The 23900-nt window shown below is 44.5% G+C and overlaps 2 protein-coding genes across 3 annotated transcripts; both read right to left on the bottom strand.

Moving 5' to 3' along the window:
• Positions 1-415: 415 nt before the first annotated feature.
• Positions 416-18367, bottom strand: mypn (myopalladin). Of its 2 annotated transcripts, XM_041947279.1 has the most exons (21): positions 18233-18367; positions 15790-16890; positions 11433-11608; positions 11293-11344; positions 10725-11178; positions 10559-10633; positions 10332-10473; positions 8980-9003; positions 8441-8557; positions 7567-8344; positions 5763-6863; positions 5236-5368; positions 4569-4646; positions 3365-3586; positions 3128-3277; positions 2954-3033; positions 2611-2737; positions 2316-2523; positions 2044-2209; positions 1790-1923; positions 416-1692 (listed from the first exon to the last, which is right to left on the bottom strand). In XM_041947279.1, exons 2-21 carry the CDS (start codon positions 16887-16889, stop codon positions 1514-1516), a joined length of 5496 nt encoding a protein of 1831 aa, XP_041803213.1. In that variant the 5' UTR covers position 16890; positions 18233-18367; the 3' UTR covers positions 416-1513. The 2 variants fall into 2 exon arrangements, with proteins under 2 accessions (XP_041803213.1, XP_041803214.1); XM_041947280.1 differs by lacking the exons at positions 5763-6863; positions 7567-8344; positions 8441-8557; ... (6 more) ...; positions 15790-16890; positions 18233-18367 and having other exon boundaries at positions 5160-5296.
• A 1430-nt stretch (positions 18368-19797) lies between these two features.
• Positions 19798-23585, bottom strand: cacul1 (CDK2 associated cullin domain 1). Its single transcript, XM_041947825.1, has 8 exons — positions 23161-23585; positions 22835-22961; positions 22592-22694; positions 22413-22508; positions 22139-22241; positions 21794-21883; positions 21081-21219; positions 19798-20998 (listed from the first exon to the last, which is right to left on the bottom strand). The coding sequence occupies exons 1-8, from the start codon at positions 23477-23479 to the stop codon at positions 20959-20961; spliced, it is 1017 nt and encodes a 338-aa protein (XP_041803759.1). The 5' UTR covers positions 23480-23585; the 3' UTR covers positions 19798-20958.
• Between the last annotated feature and the right edge of the window lie 315 nt (positions 23586-23900).

Here is a 23900-nt window from a genome sequence, read left to right as displayed (position 1 = left end):
TGAGGCTCCGAGTCTAATTAGGTCACGTAAGGTGAATGTAATTTCATGCCTATTTGAACCCTCTTCCCCTCTAATTGGACTGATTAGCAATGCTTAATTGGCTACTGAGTTTTCCTATTTGTTTTGAATTTGGCACCAGTTTAAGATAATAGGGCTCTGATTACAGCACAGTCAAAACAAGCTCTCAGCAATGACAGCAGAGATTTAGAGTTTAACCCACACTGATATCAGAGGTAGCAGAGTGAACTACCATTAACCTATTTCAAAACATTCTACGTCAAATTCTGAAAAACCTTAACATGAATAATCTTTACATCATGCACGAGACACTGTGATACTGCAATAACTACCTGTTCCAGCAAAGTGAACACAGCACTGGTTTGAATAAATATAACTTTATTCTGATTAGGACAAAACTATTTTACAGTGTGCAACTTTACATCAGTTTGAGTATGTGCTTTCAAACTTTTCTTCAATGTGTTTTCAAACTGACTTGAATTTATCTGAATCAAAGTTCAATAATAACCTCTGCAGGACACATTTGACACCAAAAAAAGGAGACTTTTGACTTTAGACTTTTAGTCTAATCTGACTCGCGCCTCTGATAATACATCTCAGACTATAGATGCAGTCGAGATTAATTTTTGTTAGTACAAAGATGAACTAAATCACCTGAAAGTAGAACAAAAATTCTAAGTGTTTGTGTTTCAACTGTTGTACTAACCATGAATCAACCCACCTAACAGCTTGTTATTATTATGACTGTGAGCAGCACATTGTGTTTCTTAAGTTATACATTATTTCATCTTCGATAGCTGTTGGCATGCATGCACATAAAAAAAAAAACATGGTGCAAAAAATGTGAGCCAGTGATGAACGTCAAGACATGATGTAGTTAAATATAGAAAGAATCCCACCTTGCTGGAGCCACTTAAATAAACTGATCTAAATGGCACATTCAGATGTCTATTAATACACTATAAGCTATTTCTGACTATTAATAAACAATAACTTACAACTACATTTAATATAAACTTTAACAGAAACGTTTACTATCAGTACTGTATATATGACTTGCAATACAAATCAGCGGTGCCGGGACCACTTTGAAAATAGGACTACCAATTAAGAACAGAAGTTATCACCAACATTCAGCAACCTGATTATGATATAGACAATAAACCTGTCAGAGATCATTATTCAACTCCACTGATGGCTCATGAGCTAAGACTTTGTAAATCTGTCATTTTTTTCCTGTATGTGAAACACTCTTCATATGACTGGAGTAAATAGGAATGGTGACAAACCCACTATCAGTGCTGATAGCTTAAACACAATAATTTTTTGCCATTCTGTTCTGAATGTATCACTTCAAAAGCATCACACAAATCACATGACAGCCTGCTCAGATCGTCACTCTCCTTTTAGCGCTCTGCGGCTGTGGCCTCAGAGAGGTCACGGAACATTCTGGGAAGCCCCTGAGGGTCACCACGCTGGAGTGTTTGCAGACCGCTCACAGCTCCTCACTCTCCAGCATGGCCTCAGGAGGGGAGCTGGAGAAGAGGATGGGGCTGGTCTCCGATGTGGGGAAAGCTGACTTGATGTCGAGCCCCTGGCCTGTCAGAGCTGCGTAGCGGCTGCCTGTGCGTGGAGCCTTCTTCATGGGTGCAGGGATGCTCTGATGCCACTGAGCTGAAGGTGCAGCAGATAGCTAGTATTACTACTCGGTGCTTAAAATGTGGCACATGTTAATAAAGCTGATAATTACGCAGCTATGCGGAATATTAACCGTAGATATCAAGCCTGCAGGTGCAGGAGACAATTCCAGCTTCGTTTTTTGCTGACACCGTGTACCAGCCAGCATCGTCTTTTGTTGTTGGCTGGATAAGGAGACACACGTATCCCGTTGCATCCTGGGTCATGCTGAGGTAAACAGATAATGGAGAATTACTTTGAATTCCAATACAGATCTATAAAGACCTATAAAGTTGTAATGCATGGTAGTGACACAGCTGCACGGACAGGTTCAAAAATCCCACTAACCTGATTCTGTCCTTGGTTTTAGAAATGGTTTCATTGTCTTTCTTCCAGAAGATGAGTGGAGGGGGCATACCCACCACCCGACACTCCAGCCTGACTGGAGTTCCCTCAGGAATTCCCATGTTCTGCAACTTCTCCAAGAACTGGGGAGGATGCTTCATTTCTTTCTCTAAAGTTGATAGGACTTAGATTACCGGAACTTCCAAACAGGACACGGGACATCACACTAAAGTATTCAACTGATGTGTGTACCATAGATTGTCTCCAGTCCTTACCCACAACTTTCAGTTCTAGACTAAAGGAACTCTGGCCAGCTTTGTTGCTCGCAATGCATGTGTATGTGCCGGCGTCATTCTGCGTCAGAGGATCGATGACCAGAGAATGGACGCCGTTCTCCCGCACCAACATCTTGTGGTACAAGTCTGGATAGATCGGCCTCCCGTTGGCCAACCACATCAGCTCTGGGTTGGGTAGGCCGCTCACCTAGAAGACAAAACAAAGTTTAAAGTAAGGTGAGGCAAAAATGCAGTACTGTCGAGATTGTATTAGATGCCAGGACCTGCTGCCTACCTTACAATCTAGTCTACAGAGTCTTCCTTCGTGAGCCAGCATGTCCCCTGGAGCCTGGAGGAAGTGGGGCTGAAAAAAGCGCTCCTGGGTTTGCTCACCTTCAACTTCCTGTATGCGTGCTCGCACCCTGCGTGACGCGAGGAGGTGAGCAGAGCATGTTACTGAACAGTTTGACATTAATTCATGTCTGTCTTTGTCATGGTGCATGGTAGCATTTTAGATACACTTGATCCCAAAATACCATTATTTTCAGAGTGGAAAATCAATAACTGGCTGTTTCCTCATGCTGCAGAGGGATTCTTCTTACCTCTGCAGATCACACTGCACACTCAGTCCTGCTCACCTCTGAGAGTGAATAGGTGTCATTCGGGTTCGGGGAGGTCCCGTTTGAACTATCAAATGACCCGAGCAGCTGATTCGTCCCTGAAGGCCATTAAATAGCAAACAGTAAATCAGATTTAGCAGCAGGGGAGAAGGTGTTGACAGCATGAACAGGAAGCTGAGTGTGCAGTATTACCTGTGGATTAGCTGCCATGACGGTGTAGTTGCCATCATCATCATTGGTCGTGGACTCGATATGTAAAGCACAGGTCCCATCTCCCTCTCTTATCTTCTTGTAATGGATGTTCTTCCTTAAGATCTGCTTGCCATCCTTGAACCAGTAAACCTGATAAAAAAATGTGAAGGATAAACATGAGGGATTGAAGTGAAAGAGCATGCTGTCCTTAGTGCAGCACAGTTGTTGGCCTCTCACCTTTGGAATGGGTATCCCCACTAGTTTACATGAGAAAGTGACAGGCACACCTTCCATGGCTCTGAAGTTCTTCAGTTTCTTGTCAAATATGGGTGCAATACATTTTCCCGTAGGGACGTCATCGTGCTGCACCTCATCGTCCGACTCCTCCACCGGCGTTCGCTCCAAACGGAATTCGATCTCGTTCATTAGCCGCTGCTCAAAATTGGACACTTTGTACTCCTGGAAAAGGAAAACCACTACATAAAAGTAATCGCCACAGTAGAAGTCGCATTGCTGGGTGCACCATCTGTCTTTGTGGCTGCACCACATTTCCCTGAAAACTGCTGACTACAATAACATGCATATATTTAAAATGGACACATACCACACATGGGATAAGCAGCAAATGCTCGTGGAGAAGTATGCAGTTATCAGGAACACAAGACAACGTGCATCTATTTACCACATAGCAACAGTGGTATAAAGTAACAATCTATAACTCAAATGTCAACGCAAAAAACGATTGTGACTTTAAACCACTTGGAGATAAGGCTCATGCAATGGCATCTGGCTGACAGTAGCGCTCTTGGTTGGTAAAAACATGTTGCTCATCCAACCAAACAAAGTAAAGCTGAAGGTAAAACAGAGAACAGAGGAAGATGAACTGTACAGGCAAACTGAAATGTTGATGAAGATCATTTCTAGACATTTAAGCACAGTTTTTGATTCATATTAAGAGCTTCTTGATAGCATTTTCATCTATGGGCTAGCAGGAAGACAAAACGGTATCTACTGCATAAGTGCAGGTTTGTGAGTTGAGCTCAGAAAAGTGTTGCGAAGAAGAAGAAGGATGAGGTCGTGTTCGTCTTGTGGGAAAGTCTTAAATGCAAACAGGAGAAAGGGGCTGCAAGCTTCAGAGGGGAAAATGTAAAATGAGTTAACTGATAACTTGAGACTACAACACTACACAACAGTAGGGTTGTTATATTTCATTAGTTCAATTAATTTTAACCCTAAAATATATATTTTTTAGATTATTAGTGTGGGTTATACTGTATATTAGTTAACAGAAGCTCGAATGCTTGATTAGAGATATGGATTAACCATGGTATTTAGATAGGTATATAAGAATATCCAAAGTTATGTAATCTAGGTCTGAAACATTTTAATAACCCATACAGCGTTGAGCAAAGCAGTGCTTGGGACGGGAGGATCCTTGTACCTCATCATAGTTAATGACAGTAGCAGGAATGTTTGGTCCAAGGGGTCTGCTCGCTGTTTTCCCCTCAATACTCAGCTTCTATGAGAGGATAGGGATGGATGATGAACACCAACAAAAGACACACATACACATGTACTGATGGAATAACGCACAAGCTGCTGTTGTTAGCATGCGTATGTTGTTACGGTGCATGGACACACACTGATGAATAACCATGAATGACTGGGGAGGGAACAATGGCTGATTGGTTGTCCTGAGTTGAAACGAGGGCCAGTCATCTTAAAATGTATACATGAGTAGAAAAGCTGGTGACATTGGTTAATATCCAGTCTACTTAATCATTAAAAGTATAAAGACTAAACAGTAAGTTAGTTAAAACTTTGCGATCACACCTATTCTGCCTATGTTAGGTCATTTATCAACATTCAGTAGTCAAATATCTGGAGCAGGGATGTAATGGAGCCTGAAATCAACTTTATTTTTAAAAACTTCAGTGCACCCACCTTCTGGGCTGAGCTCTTGTAAAACACTTTTTTTTTGTTTTGTTTATTCAAGTAGTTGCTGGATTGAATTGTTTTTGCATTTACTCACCATTACATCACTGCAATCGAAGCAGTCAAAAAGGGAGAAATCAATCAGAGCGGCAGAGCTGGTAACGACTTAGTACCTGCTGATGTGCAAAATGTTGAGTATCGTCTTTAAATCGAAGCCTTCTCTCAATGTCATGGAGGAGAATTTCTTTGCTTTCGCGAATGTCTTCAGTTGACGAGAGGCGCACCTTTGGTACGTTCTTTTTCATCCTGACGAGACAGAAGGGAAAATGTGTCGGAGCATGTGACAGTTAAACGTCGATACAATACCAGTATAAAAAACACGATACACGATTCCTCTTTCGATACCACAGCAAAAGGAAAAAAACATTTTAGGTAGACAAAATAGGATGTTTTTTCTTTTTTTTTATGGATTAACAACCTGCACACAGTGCTGCTACTGAAAAAGCCACTGAGCACTGACCAACACATTTGCAGTGATGTTAAGGACCAGTTGATTTTCCTCCTGTTCCTCCCTGATAATAGATCTTTATTTTAAATACTATCTGCTATCTTAACAGAGATAATGTTGTTTTAAACATGTGGTATTGAAAAAGTATCAAAGTATCGTTACTCTTGACAACCTTAGTCAGAGAAGGCGTACCCTAAAGGAGCTCCCCTGGGCAGGCCCATTGAGTTGGTGGGCTGACTTGGGGTCAGGGACGGCAGAACGGAGCTGAGGAACGCCACAGGGTTTTGAATGGGGCTTGGGGTGGAGCTGCTGGAGGTGGGAGACGATGCCTGGGGAGGTGACTGGGCTCGTATGGCGAAGGTGCTGTTCAGGAACGGCGCTGACCCTGGTGTGGGTGAGGACACAAGGGAAGGAGGGCTGGTGGCAGACTTGAGCACCCTCGTGGGGAAAATCCTGGGTGGCGGGGAGAATGGCGGGAGAGTGGGGGAGCTTGCCGTGGAGGAGTTGAGCTCAGCAGCCAGCTCGTGGAGCAGAGGGACTGGCGATTCTGTTGGGGAAGGACTCCTAACAGGTGAGAAGGTCTGAGCAGCTATGAACTCTTTAGGCCGGGTGTAGTTGAAGGTCTGGGAGGTGGCTGTGAGGTTCATGAGGGAGGCGTGGGTGCTTCTCAGTAGTGGAGCCGGAGATGTGATCTGCTGTAAGGCTGGGGTTGAATCTGTAGGGGCTGTACTAAGCTTTGGTGCAGGAGGAGAGAAAAAGTTGGGCGTGGGTGCAGTTCTGGCTAGAGCTGCAGGGGACAGGTTGAGGTGGGAGGCATGGATGGTGTTCATCTGGGTTACAGGAGCTGTACTGAGAGGAGGTGCTGTTTTCAGCTGTGGGGCAGGTGGGGGGGAGGTCACCAATGAGGAGGTCTTTAGCTGGGGAACTGAGGGAGGGGAGCTCAAAGGAGTGGCAGGAGAAGTATTGAGAAAGGGTGAAAAGGTGGTGGGGAGTGCTGGAGCAGAGCTCAGAGGAGGGCCAGGGGGGGCGTTGGCCATTGCAGGTGCAGAGTGGGGTGTCTGCTGTGGGGGCGCCATGGTGTTAAGGAAGGGCTTTAAAGGTGGCGGATTGTGTTCACGGTGCATTCGGGGAGACCACAGCGGACCTTCATGAGAGCTTTGGACCTCTGGCTGGACCTGGATCTGCATTGGGGGATGGGACTGAGGCTGGATGTGGGTTTGGGTCTGCGGTTCGGTCTCCTGCTGCTGCTCCATGAGGACCTGGTTGTGCAGAAGCTGGAGCTGGGCTGGGTCCCTGTTGATTAAAGCAAAACCGAAGTTGCTACCAAAAGAAAAAAAAATTGACACTATACATGGTGAAAATGAGAGAGGCTCAGTGCACTGCTCTCATAAATTAAGTCCATGCAGTAAACCCCAGCAGGAATGAGCCAAAGTCAGCATGAAGAATACTCTGCCCTTTTATGGGCTACCAACAAGTAGCCTACAAACAAAACACTGTCCAAGCCGGAGACACTTTCAGCTTTCTTCCAAACAGTTCTCTTCTATTTACCATCAGATTACTGCAAATGTAGTCAGACTAAACAATATAGGACAAATTGTCATATTCATCGTTCTGGTTTAAACCTATGATGCACAAAAACAAGAGCAAGCAACTAATCAAACCGTGCAGGAGCTTTACAGCATTAACTGAAATATCAGATGAACATAAATATATAAAAGTCGACTTACAAATAGAAAATGCCATCCTTTGTTTTAGAAAGCCTGAAGGTCCACATTTGAAGTCCGCATGCATTCATTTATGAATTGCCAGTGATTACAGCTGCTGGTTGAGCCAGTGGAGGAGGAACCTCCCACCTCTCAATACAGCCTGTCAGATTCACTCTGATGCAGAACATAAGATGCTTTGGATAACCCATTTACAAAATCTCTTTTATCCCACTACATTGCTGCAAACTGTTGCACAGAGTCTCATCTACTTGTTTTTCTGCTCTACTCACAGTTTGGGTTTCGCCCGCACTGGTGGTGGTTCTTTGTTGACTGACATCTGAGCGGTGTCTTCATCAGACTGACTGGAGGGGTCACTTTGTTCATCCTCTTCATCCTCAGGCAGTTTGAAGTGCACACGCAGACCGACTCTGGAGCTGGAGCGCGGGTCTTTGTGGTTCGTCAGGGTGCCTGTCTTTAGGCAGGAGTTAGGAGGGGGGTCAGGCAGGGGCACCACAATGGGGCTCCCATTCTGATGGTTTGAGGTCCCCTTGACTCTGGGGCTCGAGTCAGTTGATGTTAATAAAGGTTTGGACCCTTCCTTCTCGGCCGAAGTCTCAAACGCAGATGGAGAGGTGAAGGGTTTTGGGTATGAGAGCGCCTGCCCGCTGCTTTGAGGTTCTGGACGTGCTCCACTGGATCCAGAAGGGCCCTGGTGGAGGCAGGAAGGATCTAAGTTTGGGGTGCTGGTGCTGAGAGAGTTGAGGCAGGAGCTGCTGCTCAGGCTGGAGGGTTCCAGATTGGGTAGACTGGTGCGAAGGGGGTCTGGACGCAACATGCTGGAGATGTGGGGGTCAAGATGGAGGGTGCTGGTGTTTAAGGGGTCCAGGCGTAAGGTGCTAGAGATGAGCGGGTCTAGGCGAATGGTGCTGGAGTGGGGCTTGATGCTGTTGGTCGCAGTAACCTCTAGATGAGGGCTTACAGTGGGAGCTGATGGGGAAGGTTCTTGGATTCGACTGGGTTCCAGCATTAAACTGGTGTAAGGCCTCATGTGGTTGCTGCTGCCATTGCCTGATGAGAACCAGAGAGTTAGACATCAGTGATTTCACTTCAATACGAATACATGACAGCTGTTGATGTTTTTGTAAAGTGAAACAGAAATGTTACCTTTGACCCTTAGTGCAGCAGTGCTGGACACGGTTCCATACTTGTTGCTTGCTGTGCAAGTAAACATCCCCGAATCTTCTGGAAAGACCTCAGCGATGACCAGAGTGCATATTTCCTCTAGAGGCACAAAAGTGATACTCACATAATCAGGTTGGTTTGGTATGACTGCATCATAATCATTTCTCATCTAGAGAGAATTTTAATACAGTGAGGAAAGATACATGACTTGTGTTTCAAATGCCCAGCAGTGGAGTGTCTTTGTGTCACTGGGGCTGAGAGTCTATCTGCAGTTAAGGCAGGTTGGAGTGATCTGCCATGGTGGTTTGATACAGGATGAAAGACTGCCTTATATGGTCCAGACTCAGGGAAAAAGCAGCCCTGGCTTATGTACAGGAGAAGAGCAGAAGCCTGAGCCAAGGACTATAAACACTTCTGCAGAGTAATATGTACACACTGCGGCATCATACACAGACAAGCAGCTGCTTTGGTGCAGTCAACACTTGTGTTTTTGACAGACGAAGATTTAATGAAATCTGTACCTGATTCAGCTGGAGATCTGGGCTCTGAAACAGAAACAAGTACCAGAATCATTACAGAGCTGCAGTAAAGTGCAACAGCTGAAGTTATGACTCAAGAATAAGTAGCACTTCTCTGAGACTAATCATTATCGCTGATCATGCGCTACAGTCATTTGATGCAAGAAGACTGTGTCAATGTGAGAAATGCTTCAACACTCTTTTTTAAAAATATGATGCAAATACAATATTACACTGTTTAAACCGTACAGATTTATGCAGCCTTTACCTTCAAATCTTTTTCAGCAGTATCAACTTATATTTATGTCTCAGGACATTCTCAGTGGCCTCTCCATGGAAATACAATATACTAACAGCCTTTTGAAGCAAAGTGTAAATCTTAAAGACCCCCATCCAATGGAAATCAAGTTTTTAACCTTGTTAACATGTTCATTTGTTTTTTATTTGCTGAGCATTTCCACCTTGGACCTGCAGTGAACCAGTGACAGACTCGGAAACACGGATTCAGACCACCCAGGTTTCATACGTCACACACCTCAGGAACCAATCCCGTCAACCTGCGGGGTGGGGCTACGGTGAAATGAGGGGTGTCAGAGGAGAAGCCAGGTGTAGCTACGTGTTGGTATTTTGAAGGCTAAGTTTCAATATTTTCAAACGATGGCAGAGACGTTTCCTGTTTTTGGTTACAGAGTTACAAAAGAAGAGCTGCTGAGCCTTCATTTCTTACTAAGGGATCTGAAAATTAAACCTGAATTAGAAGACCACGATAATTCTGATTCTTCTTCAGAATCACTTTCCGGTTTGAACATGTACATACGGCTGAATTCCTCCTATATTACAACTTGCCATCGTGTTGCAAGCAAAACAAAAGACAAGCAGAAGTTTGTGTGTTTGGTGTGCAGACACACTCGAGCTGCAGGCAAGCAGAGGAGACATGGGTGGAGATAGAGGTGAGGGCAAAGGTGTAGAGTTACGTCTATGCCACTTTAAGGCATGAAGGGATTTTTTTCATGTGAGGAACTGTAATGTAATATTGATGAACAGTTCTGATGGGGTTTAATCAATAATTTGGTTTTATTTATTATAGCATCACCGTGTTTTTATTTTCTTGTCTGATCACCAAGTGTTTTAAGAGACAAAGGAAATATATTTGAATTAGACTCAATGCTAAATGGACCTATTTAAGATGCAGTTCAGGTTTTAGATCTTGAAATTCCAGAAACTCCTACTCTTTATGAAACAAGGCATGTTGGATGTGGCTGCAGCAAAAATCCAGACAAAACAACTCTCACAAAAAGTGCATCCAGGCCATTTGCACTTTCAATAGAACAGCAGTGAGCAGCAGCAGAGCTTACTTTTCTGCAAGATCCTGAAATCAGGAGAGTCCTCTATGATTTTTCCCTCTCTGTACCAGTCCACCCGAGGTGACGGGACCCCTTTAACACGGCACTCTAGCACCACCAGCTGGCCTTCTGATGCAAGGAGGTCCTGCAGGCTCTGCAGGGACAAGACAGGCTCTATGTTACATCAGTGAAGACATGACAGACAGTAGCAGTATACATCCCTTTGAGAGTGGCTCTACCTTTGTGAATACCGGGGCAGCCATGATAGGTTGACCGTTCAACCCTTGTAGATAGCTGTGGTTGGAGGTTTGACTCTGAAGATAAACCCACAGCGGACATGTTGGTTAAAACATACAAAACTCATCACTGAACAAAAATCATAGTGGAAAGAAGCAGCTCTTCTACCTCAGGTTGGGGTGTTTGTATCGCGGCTGACGGGCCAGGCAGCACAGACGAGACCACTGAGTTAAAAGGCAATGATGTAGCTATCGCTGCAGCCGTCTGCACTGCCGGCTGTGTGGATATGACTGAGACAGATGTGGACACCTCCTGGGCTTCTGGAAGTTCTGTATCACCAGGTGACAAAGTAGGAAACACCTGCACAGGTAACACTGTTGTCTCCTCCTCAGCAGGGTGTGCTGTGGGTGCCACAGGTGTCTTCGACAGATCTGGGGCTTGAAGAATGGTGGCTGATGTCTGGACCGGCAGAGGAGGATCTGGGATGATTTGGTTTGTTGGTGGAGAGGAGAGCTGCTCTGCTGGCTCCTCGGCGGCTGCTGCAGGTTCAGATGATGGAGACTGTTCCTCTTCTGCAGAGAGAGTTTGGCTCGATGATGGAGGTAAGGATTTCCGCTGCAGCCTTTGAAAATCACAAAAGGAAGAAATGAATGGTCTCATTTAGTTTTGTAATAAGGTGGCTAAAGGTCCACATTAATATTTCATATTTTAAAAGGGAAATACAATAAAAACTCACTGGGCTACATGTTCAAAGTGCTGCTCTCCCTCAGAATCCGAAGAGGAGGCACCTGTTGATTTACATAAAGCGCACACACTCCATCACTAACAGTGTAAAACTTAACTGTAGAGAGTCAGCAATAAAGAAAGAACCATCACCTTCGACATAGATCTCAGCTGATGTGGAGTCAGTGCCGTAGAAATTAGATGCAAAGCAAGAGTAGCGTCCGGTATCTTCCTCGAACGCCTCTGCGATGACCAGAGAGTGCAGCTCGCCGTTGGTGACGATCTGAATGTCAGGGCTGTTCTCCAGCTCCTTGCCCTCACAAAACCACCTGGAGCAACATACAGCAAACTGCTCAGGACAGCTTAGCATCAGAAGCTTCTTCCAGAATGGCCTTAAAGGTTCCCTATGGAGTTTTTGACCACTAGTGGCACCATGTGATGTTCACATGAGCGAGCCTCTGTTTTGTTTGCATCGTGTATGTGTGAGGGCGCACATGCACATGCACATGCACATGCACACGTGAGCAGCCATTAAGAAGACTGCCAGCTAGGAAACATGGTTGTTAACAATGATGATTTAACATATTAAAAAGGTAAGCTTTGCAAATGAGGATGGAAATGCATTTAACACATTTGTTAGGCCTTGTGGTTCCACACAATGTTGAGAAACACTGAATATAAACAAACTCCACAGGGAACCTTTAACAGGCTTTAATTAATTTTCTCAAACATTCAGAGAAGTTACAACATGACACCTGCTGAGGGGAGTGAGGAAGTCATTTATGCCTTTTTCAAAGACCGTTGGGTGCCTTGTGGTGCATCACATAGATATTGGAAGCACTCCAAACCTGTTGGTCAGGGGTGGAAAGTAACTAAATGAAAGTGCTATAATTTCTGTGACTGAGGAGCTATTTCATGTGCTTTCCTCTAGTTTTGGAAATGCAAGAATTAAAGTGTCCTATGATTACAGGCCAGTCGTACTTGTATGACATGGTTACATTCAGGATGCTGCATTAGCATTTTCACCCTGATCATGTGTACAAATGGGTGTAAATTAAAGTGTTTCAGTGTCTTTGTTGGGTCGCTGCACCTTCACTGCTCTTGAATAGGCAGAAATTATCTGTGGAACTCCATTCCTACATTATCCCCACGTCCTGCCCAGCATCTGTTGTGCTTCTCCACTCATTTATTCAGTATGTTCCTTTAATTTGTCAGCTTTCCAAAACTTAACTTGAGTTGTTTTCTGCCACTAATCTACGTCTATTTCCACTTCAGACTTAACTGTTATTTCAGTGGGATATTTGAAGACCCCCCTACCCTTGCGTTAGCATTTAAAAGCCAATATTTACACAGTTCTCTTTTTCCTTCTATTAACCCTCTGACACTGTTTCTAATAGTATCTCTGGCTTGGTGCCATTCAGTGGAGTTATGCAGGTCAAGAGGAAAGCGTTCTGATGAGTAAGACCTATCCCTTTCCCTGGAAGTCAAGAAGCAACAGCAGCGTGCCATGCCCGTTTGGTGGCAGGCTTCAATGCACTGTTGATGTTGATGAAGACGAGGAGCACAGAACCTTTGATTTAAAGCTGTGTGTTAGAGTAAAGTCTATGGTCTTTATTATCATTTTTTAATTGTATATTAATGAACAAAGGTCCCTGGCTGGACTTAAACCAGGATACTCAGGCAATAAATATTGTGAACTATAATTCAGTGCTGTCAAATTCTGACTAAATGGGATAAAATCATTCTAAAAAGTGACAAGAAAAACTGCCTACCTGGCTACTATTATGTGTCTGGCATTAGCCCAGCTTAGTAACATCTAGTACACTGGAGTTGCAGTTGGCAACAGTCTATTTTTTCATTGTAAAACTAGAATAGTAGGTGTCTAACTTTCCCTGTCCTGACCAGCAACATATGCAGCAGCCTCTACGTCAAAGTACATCTATTTTGAGCAGATGAGGCTTGATGCTTTATAAAATCCAGCCAATAAACAAACAGGAATGAGGTGATGTGTTACTCTTTGGCAAGACGTCATCATGCATTCATAAATCATTTCCAGTGCTTTCACCAGGCTCATGGAAAACGTTCCTACGTGGAAATTTTAATAAATATGCAGGCGGTTATTCTTGTAGCTAAAGATGTTCCAAAGTGCAGACATCAAAAAGCAGTTTACATTAAAAACTACTCCTCAAAATACAAACGACGCTCCTCTCCTCATCTCTACTGGTCGATCTATGGAGAGGAATTCATTTAAGCTTTATTAAAAAAAAAAAACCCTCCTGGTGTAGCCTCCAGTTGCAACACAACGCTGCACGTAAGATCTGTTCCCGATACTTGGATACAGCACAGACAACACAGGCTAGAATGTGCTGTCCGTGTTCTGCCTGAGCTCAGCTGTATCATTTCTAATGACTAAGGGTCTAAGTTGAAAGCATGAGTAGTAGAGGAGCTGGATGGTCTGAGAGGCAAAGATCCCACTCGCTGCACCTGTCAGGGCTATTTTCCCTCTGGATTTCAGAACCAAAGAGGAGATTCCCTCTGGAGCCTGGAAGCTCTGACTGGCCAACCCAATCATATACGCAAAATGCTAAACATAGACTACACACAGCGCTATACCCTGACACACCAGAGACAGTACACGTCTGCAAACTGATGGAAAATATGAAGCTGACAACTCTATTAACTCTTATAAGTCATGATCACAAACACAAGAGAAACAAGCAGAGAAGTCACACTGAAGTCAATGAAAAGAGTTTCACGTTCACAGAAAATAAGACTCACAATGTGAGGGAATTAACATGTTTTAACTAGAAAACCACTGGAACAGAGCTCAGATCTTCAGTCTTTTGTACGAGACTGAGCCCAGAAACAAACCATATAAAGATATCAACCAAGCAATAGCTGTATAAATCATCTTACCAAACTCTTCATGCATCTGTCAGGAGCTCAGTCGGTTCCATTATCAGACCCGACTACAGCTCGCCGTGCCAGTCCTGTCTAAAAATGGCAGAGAGCTACATTCTCCTGGAACGAGTACATGTTAGTGGCTCAACAATGTTCAGCGGGACTAACAAGACCATGCCCCCTATAGTCTGACACCTCAGCTTCAGTTCAAGGCTTTGTTGTCCTGGGAGGGCAAATGCAAGAACAGCCAGGGTTTTAAAACTATCCTCATAAAACTGCTGCAGAAAAGCATGAGACTAGCACTGAGAAGAGTGTCAATCGATAGGTTTATTTTGAATGAATTAGGATGGCACCTCATTAGATCTGATGGTGTTCTCCTTCAGAGCGACAGAAAGCCTAAAGTGATTATGTTTGGTCCCTCGCATAACCCTGACCACCAGCGAACACACACCTACACAAACAAACCCTGACACCATTCAGAATCAGCTGTTGGCCACCGTCACATGTCACTTCGGTCTGGATGTGCCGGGAAGCATCATTCATGTTAGCTCACATTTAGCCATGTGAGAATCATTGAGCACTGAGGCAGAGGCACAGACATGAGTCCAGCTTTAAAACAATGTGTGTGCTCCAGTCTGACCAACACTGGGTTTGTGAGGCTGACATACAGGTTGATATTTAGGTTAACAACTCTGATATATATAAATATATTTGAACATAAATGCATTGGAAACCCCCACAATAAACACATTTTTGATCCTTTATGTGGTTATTAAAGAACACAGACCAAGATGTGTCCTGAGGGGGACAATTTACAGATAAAACCCATCAGTGCTCTCTGGTGGACAAACTATCTTTGGCACGTCTGCGCTGCTGTTTCTTGTGATATATAAGCAGACATAGTTGACTAATATCGATGTGTGTATGAGGAGTTATTATTGGATTATCATATTGGGCTCTGGTATAACTAAAATTCTTTCATCCGACAAATGACACACACAAAACTAAAATGCTATTCAGAAAAATGGCCTCTGTGAGTGTTATACTGTTAGATATTATATTATTGGATTACTATTACTGATGCTTTAATGTGCAAGTTTTGTAGTTCAGTTATGTTGAGATAATGTTAAATTTATAAATATGCATTATGAATTATATGACTATTACATGTTTAGTATGTAAAAATCTGTAAAGTAATCAGCAACTAAAGCTGTCAAATAAATGTGCAACAGTTCTCTGTGAAATATTGTGGAGCATAAAATGGGATTATTCAAGTAAAGCACAAATATGCTAAATACACACGGAAGTACAGTACTTGTACAAATGCGACATCCCACTACTGAGTTAAACCAATATGTGTAGCCTAAAATCAGGTTCTCATAATGTCTTCCCCAAACAAAAAGGTCATCAAATGGACCCAAATCCTTCATGACGCTGCAAACTCTCCACTGACACAACCTCACGGGCCCTTCTGCTTTATCAAGCATTGCATTTTTACAATGAGACAGAAGTAGACTACTGTTGAAACAGCATGGACGCAGAATGTCGTACTGTATCTCCTGCAAACTAAGAAATCAACTGATAGCAGCACTTGTTTGGGTTGCCTTACCGGACTTCAGGCACAGGGAGTCCTCGTACGATGCAGTCTAACTGGACCTTGCTGCCCTCTGGAACCTCCCTGCTTTTCAGTTTCTGGATGAAATGAGGAGGCTCACACACAGGCTCTGACGGGTACGGAGTTTCTGTCAGGGCGCAGCTTTCAGCCTCCTCCTCCACCTCCTGGGAAACAGAGTCGTACTGCTGCTCCTCAGTAATCCTGCAGTCCTGAAACTCCACATGCCCAATCCCAGGGTCCAGCTGGACCTCTGGTTGGTGGCTAACGGCAGGGCTGGGTCTCTCCTTCTCCTCCTCCACCGGCAGGGCAGCGCGCTCCCTGTTGTCTGGGCTGATGGGATAAACTGTCCCATCGCTCTGGCTCTTGTTCTGGTTCCTGCTCCTGTGTGTTTTGCACGCTCTCGGCCGTACGCGTTTGGAGCTGTTGGCCTTGAAGAGAGAGGAGAGCTCCTCAATGAAATCCGCTGCCTTATTGAGGAATTCCTTCTTGGACTGGGTCTCCACACCGTATGGGGCGTTCCTCCCCGACCTGTTAAAGTCATTGAATCCTTCGCTGGAGTCCCTGCTGTTTCTGATCATGTTTTCCTGCCGTGTGGATGCTTTGAGCATCTTTCTGTCTGATGTGAATGTTGTGTGCGTTGCTGGCAGTTCTTTGAATTCAGGGGCTAGCTGGGTGAAGGGCACGGTGGAAGGGGCTGCAAAAAGAGCAGGAGAAGGGTTAGCCATGGGAACGGGTGGGGGTTCAGAGGAAGAAACCGAGGCCGGGGAGATGCTGGAGGGGCTTAATGGTGTGACAGAGGCCTTAACCTCTGCCCTCTCCTCCCGAGACTCATGTCCGATGGCCTGGCGGGCCAGGTTCACGCTCTTATCCAGCTCCTCTTGGCTGAGAAAAGCTGAGAGGTCTGGGAATTGGGGGTCACTGTGGCCCACGGAGTCCTCAGCCTTGCCTTTGAGTGCCCCGTAGATCTGAAGGCGTGAGGAGGAAGCGTCTGAGCGGCTCATCTCGCTGTGGCGCTGCTGGGCCCTGGCCTCGGCCAGGTAGCTCTCTCTTAAGAGCTGAGACAGCGACGGCGGCTGGTCAGCGTTGTCTTGCATGCTGTGGAAATAATCACAAAGTACTCAATTACATTTGATGCACAAATCAAGTCAATCAAGTATTTTTGTTGAAAAATCCTCTATACTTCTGACTTCAGTGCTGATTATTTTACAGTCAGCATTTTTGATCTATGTGGTGCGATCAAGCATGCAGAAGATCGAATCTTTCTCAAGAAATCAAAATGTTAGGACAGTTTCTTGAGTTTTGACATTTCCCACTGCAGTCGATTATCACTGCATTACAGCACGCTGATCATGTAATGTGTAAAGTTATTGTATAATATTATCATTAACTGAGTAAGCAGCATGAGAAAGTATACACAACTTGCACTAACTATGATAAAACATACATGCTCCTTTACGTCACTGACATGTCTAACAGACTTTTAAGTGATTCTCTTAAGGAGGTATGCTTAAGATCTTGTTCTGATCCCTTTACATTTTGACCAGATATCTCCGACACATACAGACTGATGCATATCTTAGATGTAACTCACATTCTTATTACTGTCAGTGTTAGGTAAAAACAGCCCCCTGCGAAATATGTGGTGGAATGAATACAGAGACTGTAGTTAAAAGCAGGGGATGTGTGGTAAAAATAGCTTTTTATTTTAGCCTAATTTCAGCCTTGACAGGGTATCAGGTTCATGCACTGATACCAGATCTGTTGGTGACACAGGCAGGCTTTTTTGCCTGTCCGCCTCAGGCCAACACATACGTATATGACGTTTAGTCTTTGCACAACTTTTTGACACTCGGCATGGGCAAGTTATTGAATACAGACATGAGATAGGGCACGCATATGCTACTGACACTCAAATCAGCGCAATTAAGAGACGCAGCAATGCCCTTCCAACAGACCTGAGGCTGCAGCTGTTGTGTACATTAATCCTTTGCAAACAGGCTCCAAGCCCACCAAGTCATATCTAATAATAGCGAGGGGTCGGTTTACATGAAGAAAATCAACAAAAAAAAAAAAAAGAAAAAAAAGCAGCAGTCCCCCTCATCCTGTGTGCCCTTGTTATCATGACTTTGATCAGCCACAACAATCATTAATCAAATTCCATACACAGACGTATGATTATCATAAATGGGCCACCGCTGAGTGAGATCACACACAGCCGCAGCCCACACAGATCAGCGGGCCCCCGGCTAAACACAGCACCGCACGTCCAGGCAGGTTAACATAATTCAATTAAACATTCACAGAAATAGATTCAAGCCCGTCCGAGGCTCAACGTCAGAGATTTTCTGAGGCTATACACAGCATACGTGGCTGATGCCAGAAGACAGTCAACAGGACACTGTGAACAACAATTACATTAGGGGGTGGTGTGTTTTACCTTCAGAACAAACCCAACTGGCCCCTGTGAAGGACTGGTAAATCCTCCTCAGAGTGCACCTGTGCTCAAAGAGATTCCGGTCTTCTGGTAGCTGCCACCTGGGGGAAATCTGGGACACAGGCAGCTGCCCAGCCTTCTCGGTTTTATCGCACAGAGTTAACCTTGGAGTTTACAGGAAAATGTGGAGCCGAGTAGCTAGGGTAACATGTCACAAGCACAAGTAGCGACATTTGTCAGTGTGGTAGTCGTAGGTTATTTTGGGGAGGCCTGGCCCATGTGTCTGGGTGGCGTCCCCGCTCATTGGCCAAGGGGGGGCATGCTGTAAAGGGATTCCTCCTCCAGTGGTCCGTCAGAGACCCCCATCCTACAGAATTAGAAGCCCCTCGTTGAGCCTCCCACACGCTAATGTTAACACAGCAGATTTATCTGTTTCACAGCACGAATGTGGAGTGCGACACACTGAAAAATGCAGTTGTTAAAACATCTGGCGGCAGTGTGTGAATGGACTCAAGGACAAAAAGACTTCTCTGCAACATTTCTGAAACAGCATTTGAGCCAAGCTGGATTTTATTCACAGTTGTTTTAAAGTGGATATATTTTGAAGCCTGTGGAAGAAAAGGTTATTTAATCTCAGCAAATTAAACATAGTGCATCCAGTGTTTGGCATCTGCAGTCACTTTTCTTCCACTGCTACTTATTGAAGTGAACAATTTTCAAGACCCAGATTTTAAATCTTGAGTAGTTCAAAACAACATTGTGTGTCCCATGATTAATGAAATTAGTTTATTTGAAAGACAGTGAGAACCATTTCCAAGACACAGAAACAAGCAAGCCTGTGCATCTATTTACACTTAAAACAGTGCAAGACCTTGTATCAACTACGTCTACTCAAGTGAATCATTTAACAAAAAAGCATCTGCGACAAAAAAAGCTAGTGTACACTGACGACCATCCACAGAGGAAAGACATTTACATGATGAGCAGGCTACACATGTTAGGAACTTTTAATGCACAAGTACGCCAGACGCAGGCCAAACAATGTTTGTATATCATTCGTTTCTGAAAGTCCATGAAGCATCAGGTTCAGTATATTTACAGTTTAAGGACAATTTAGGTAAGTTAAGTAAAATTAGGAAACTGTAAAAACACCATTGTGTGGTTGTCCAAGCTTTCTGGCACACAGTGCAACAGCATACAAAGCAATCCCTGCCAATCCCACACCCCCGACTACACAAGAGCTGGGACGCTGCGTAAAACATAAATAAAACAGAATGTGATCATTTGCTGATCCTTTTTGACATAAACTCAATTGAAAACAGTACAAAGACAATATATTCAATGTCTGACCTCATAAGCTTAATAGATTTCTTTATGCTTATTCTGAATTTCGTGCTGCAACACATTTCAGGAGCAACGAAAGACTGGGAAAGTTGTGGAATGCTCCAAAAACACCTGTTTGGATCATTCCACAGGTAAACAGGTTGATTGGTAACAGGTGATAGTATCATGATTGGGTTTGAAAGGAGCATCCTGGAAAGGCTCAGTCGCTCACAAGCGAGGATGGAGAGAGGTTCACCACTTTGTGAACACATGACTATAACGGATGTTACTGCATGGGCTCAGGAACGCATTGCAAAACTGTTGTTTGCAAATGACTGCGTTCTGTTTTTATTTACATTTTCATACAGCGTCCCAGCTCTTTTGGATCAGGACTGTGTCTACACACTGTGGATGATTTAGGTTATTTGTCAAACAAACTGAAGTAAAATTAGGAAACTGTCAAACACACTTGTGTGGCTGTCTAAGCTTTGTAGCTAACAGTGTAATGGCCTACATGGCAGTCCCTGCCAATCCTACACGCAAGGCTAAAACTGACAAGTGATACTTAAAGTTAGAAACTGACTCAAGCCTAACAAACAAACGGGTCAAAGTTCAAAACTTGTTAGTATAAAAAAATGAAATGGCTCAGTGACTCAGACAGCATACAACTTTAACAATGTCAGCTTGACTCCAATGCATTATATATAAATCAAAGAAAAAACTAAAACCAAACATGTGCTGCAAAGCTTCTTTGGCGTAACGGGAAAATACAATCCGGTTTACCAACACAGTAAAGGCAACATGAAGAGAATCGTAGCTGAGGTCAATGACTTAGTTCCTTGCTTGCTCTCATGTCTTTTCACACTCATTTGTGTTGAGCGAAGCCGCTGGGTTACAGACACAATGGGTGAAACTGAGGGATTTGTAGTAATTTTACATGAACAGTATTATAGCAGCAATAGAAAGTCTTTATTAGCCCCGTCTATCAAAAAAGACACTTCCATGTTAAAGGTTAGGAATGAAATACCCATCATCGGCCTATCCTCCGTTAGGATATCCGATCAGAACAGACACCGTGAAGGCACTCTTCAGATGAGGACGACGAGAAAAAACGTTTCAGGGCACAAAGCAGCATCCCTCAAATGCTGAAGCTGGATGCATCATAACCACAGAGGAAAGCACCATAATGGAAGTCAGTGTGCTTGTTTTAGTGCAGTGAGATTAAGCTTCTGCCCAGCATCGGGTTCTCTTTGTTGCTCACAGTGTTTTGTGACCTTGGGTCGAGGGAGATGAAACTGACACATTGCAGACATTGTACCTAGTGCAGAGAGCCGACTTGTGATGAAAATGTGGGAGGCACAGTAATATTTTTTGCAACGAGTCTGGCGACGGCCGCGGCTCTGCCATCAGGAGTCATCGCTGGCCCTTTTGCGAGACTGGTCGCCTCTGGAACACAGAGACACATAGCGTCAGGGATTTAAACTGCAGCGCAAAGCAGTGCTCATATTCAGACTGTGAGAGAACTGACCGTGGAAAACCGTTCATGGAGAGCTCCATCTGCAGCTTCTGGTCGTGAGCGGCGTAGTCAGGCAGCAGGGACTCCACAGCGGGGGGGTTGATTTGGGGAATGAACCCGGAGAAGAGAGCCGGGGCTAGCTGGGCCCACTCTGAAAGAGGAAACCAGGCACAGCCGCAGGATTTCAATTTTAGGCCGGCCAGAGTAATTTTGGCTGCCTTGTATTTACAGAAGTTAACACTGTTTGCCCTTCTTCGACTTCCTTCCACTATCGCGTCTGCTTCATTTTGACACTTCGAATCTTTTTCTAAAACGTCTTCAGCAGTTTCTGTTTGTTACCAGCAGCACATTGTGAATTTAAAGGTGAATTTTTATAATAATAATGAAAAAAAAGTGAAGAAAATATATGTTCTCCTTGTCATTTGAGCATGGGCCAGTATTATGACCCCCCCTAGAAAGTCTCTTTGCAAAAGAGGTTTAACATAATTAAAAGAGTCTAGAGTCATGTGTGAGTGGGTGGGCCCGCCGCAACGCCTCACCTGGTGGAAACCAGGTGTAGTGCAGCTTATTCTGAATGCTGCTAAACTAATGTGTCTGTGTCGTCTGCTGCAGTGGAGGCAAAACGGTTTCATTAGCTTACAGCAGAGACATGTTTAAATGACGTTTAAACAGATAATATATGAGTGTTTTCTGGCAGCAGAGCAGGAAATAGGAACATAGCTCACCTGGTCGGAGGCTGTAGAGGCCTTTAACCACACTGGCCATCGTAGACGGCTGCACTTGAAACGGCATGGAATGAGCTTTGATGAGAAGAGCTGAACAAGAGGAAGATAAAAAAAATGAAAACAAATATTTCAGACGTCATTTGTGTTAGAGAGGGATGAAGTCTGTAGGAGCAGTTCATCCCCGTCCTGGAGGAAAAACCCAGTTTTTTCAGGATAAGGGAGAGCAGCACAATGGGCTCAGACTAAAATCTAGAATTCTTACAACCAAGGACAGGTGACAACTTTTGTTGCAGGTTCACAACTACAAGCAGGGGGCATAATCTTCAAATGAAGGAATACACTCACGCATCAGTGTGTTCACATGTTTCTCTGCTACGTGATCAGCAAACAGCTTCATCAGATCCTCTCTCAGGTCTCTGTTCAGTTTCGACTCGATGTAGAACTTGTTCTGAAAACATTAAAAAAGGACAAAAACAAAAAAGGTGAATACAAGTGACCCTGTGGCACAAAGCAACAGGTGGAGGCACCAAATGTGCTGGAAAATTCACTTCATAGTCCAAGTTCTATGTTGTCTTTACAGCAGATATTGAATAAATAGACTAGAGAGAAAGATGCCTACCAAGTACATAAACACTGGAACGATACATTGAAGGGAAACTGTGTATTGCGTCAGCGCAATGTTGAAGTTCTCAATGAAGTTCTCAGGTGGACTGGCCTGGAAAACAACAACACAAGTGTTCAGCAATTTCAGGTTTTCTGTATGTGCTGTATAAAGTGCAATCATTTGGGTTTGCTTACTTGTAGGTGGGTGGAAACCTGTTGCAGATGACTTGTTATTTTCAATGTCAAATCATTGTAGAGCAGTTCAGAGTGCTGCTGACAAACACACTTGTAGACGTAGCTGGGAAAACAAGAACAGGAGAAACTGAGAAACCAGGCATTGACCAGAGATGCGCATGGCAGCAGAAATCACACGCTGCAGAAACACCTGGCCCAGCTCAGGTGCGTCTTTTCAACACCCCTTTGCCCGTGTTGTCTCACCTGTATATCTGTGCATAAGAAACGGAGATGTGGTCTGTGGGGTTCTGAATCAGGAGACGGTCGATTGCCTTCTCCAGGTTTGGCCAGTGGTTTTTCCGGTAGTCTTCTACAGCCATCGCATTCAGAACTGAGTGAAAGGAGAAGTGGTTAGGCTTTAAATGCCCTGTTTATATCGGACGCTTGACTCTGGTTAAAACCTCCAGGCCTAGCAGAGCAAGCGGCGAGCATCAGTGCGCAGTCGGCGGTGGCACGGCAGCGGGCCGGGCCGCGGACCTGCTGCAGGACTCCGGCCCTGCTGTCACATCGGCTGCTTTAAGTCAACTTACGGAACTTGGAAGTAGAATCGAGGGTGAATTTTCCCTCGGCAGCGGCTGGCGGAGCCGCACAGTCGGTCTCGCTGACTTCGCTGCTCTCGCTGCCAGAATCGGAGTCCATGAACTTTGACCCTCCTGGGTTGCCGGACCACACTTTTCCTCGTCGGGTCCCCGGTTCTCCCCCCGGCACCGGCAGACAAACGGGCTGCGGGACCGTCGTTGCATCCGACAACTGGCTGCTCAGACACGAGCGGACTTTGCTGCTGCTCGCACAATAGTTGTGGTTGTGATCGTCTTTTATGTTCGAGCTGTCATCTTCCATGGCCTCCATTTTCACGACCGTTGCTGTGTGGCGAGCGCCACTACATAAGCATGTCAGATAACTTAAAAAAAGGAGGATAAAGTCAGAAACTGTCAGGCGTCGTCGGTGGTGTCCATCTCGGTTTTACTGTTGTGAACAGAATTTTTACGACATGTCGTGTCACCGGTCCGCCGAGAGGAAGCAGGGAAATGTAGTTCAGAGACTTGGACTACAGAAAGAAAGTTCCTAAGCCTTATTTATGTAGACCTGGTGCAGGCTGACCGTGTGTACAGCAGTCTGAAGACTACGTATTAACAAACGGTTAAGACTGGCGCGCCTCATTTACATACATTAAAGGTAGAAAGCTCATTCTCCGCAGTATGCATGCCCAAAACACGTAGCGACAGTATTCCACAAACTATTTATCAAGCTAAATCCTTACATATTGCCC

The sequence above is a fragment of the Chelmon rostratus genome, chromosome 11 (assembly GCF_017976325.1).
Source record: "Chelmon rostratus isolate fCheRos1 chromosome 11, fCheRos1.pri, whole genome shotgun sequence".
NCBI lineage: Eukaryota > Metazoa > Chordata > Actinopteri > Chaetodontiformes > Chaetodontidae > Chelmon > Chelmon rostratus.
The sequence above is the reverse complement of the archived record's forward strand: the minus strand, read 5'-3'. Positions and strand labels throughout refer to the sequence as shown.

Coding starts and splice junctions, on each gene's coding strand:
- mypn (XM_041947279.1), bottom strand. CDS start 16,889: ATGCAAGACAACGCTGACCAGCCGCCGTCGCTGTCTCAGCTCTTAAGA. Junction 4,647..5,235: donor AACATTTTGCACATCAGCAG/GTACTAAGTCGT, acceptor ATCCTCTCATAG/AAGCTGAGTATTGAGGGGAA. Junction 1,693..1,789: donor CTGCAGGCTTGATATCTACG/GTTAATATTCCG, acceptor CTGCACCTTCAG/CTCAGTGGCATCAGAGCATC.
- cacul1 (XM_041947825.1), bottom strand. CDS start 23,479: ATGGAGGCCATGGAAGATGACAGCTCGAACATAAAAGACGATCACAAC. Junction 22,695..22,834: donor TCTTATGCACAGATATACAG/GTGAGACAACAC, acceptor TTGTTTTCCCAG/CTACGTCTACAAGTGTGTTT. Junction 21,884..22,138: donor ACATGTGAACACACTGATGC/GTGAGTGTATTC, acceptor CCTCTTGTTCAG/CTCTTCTCATCAAAGCTCAT.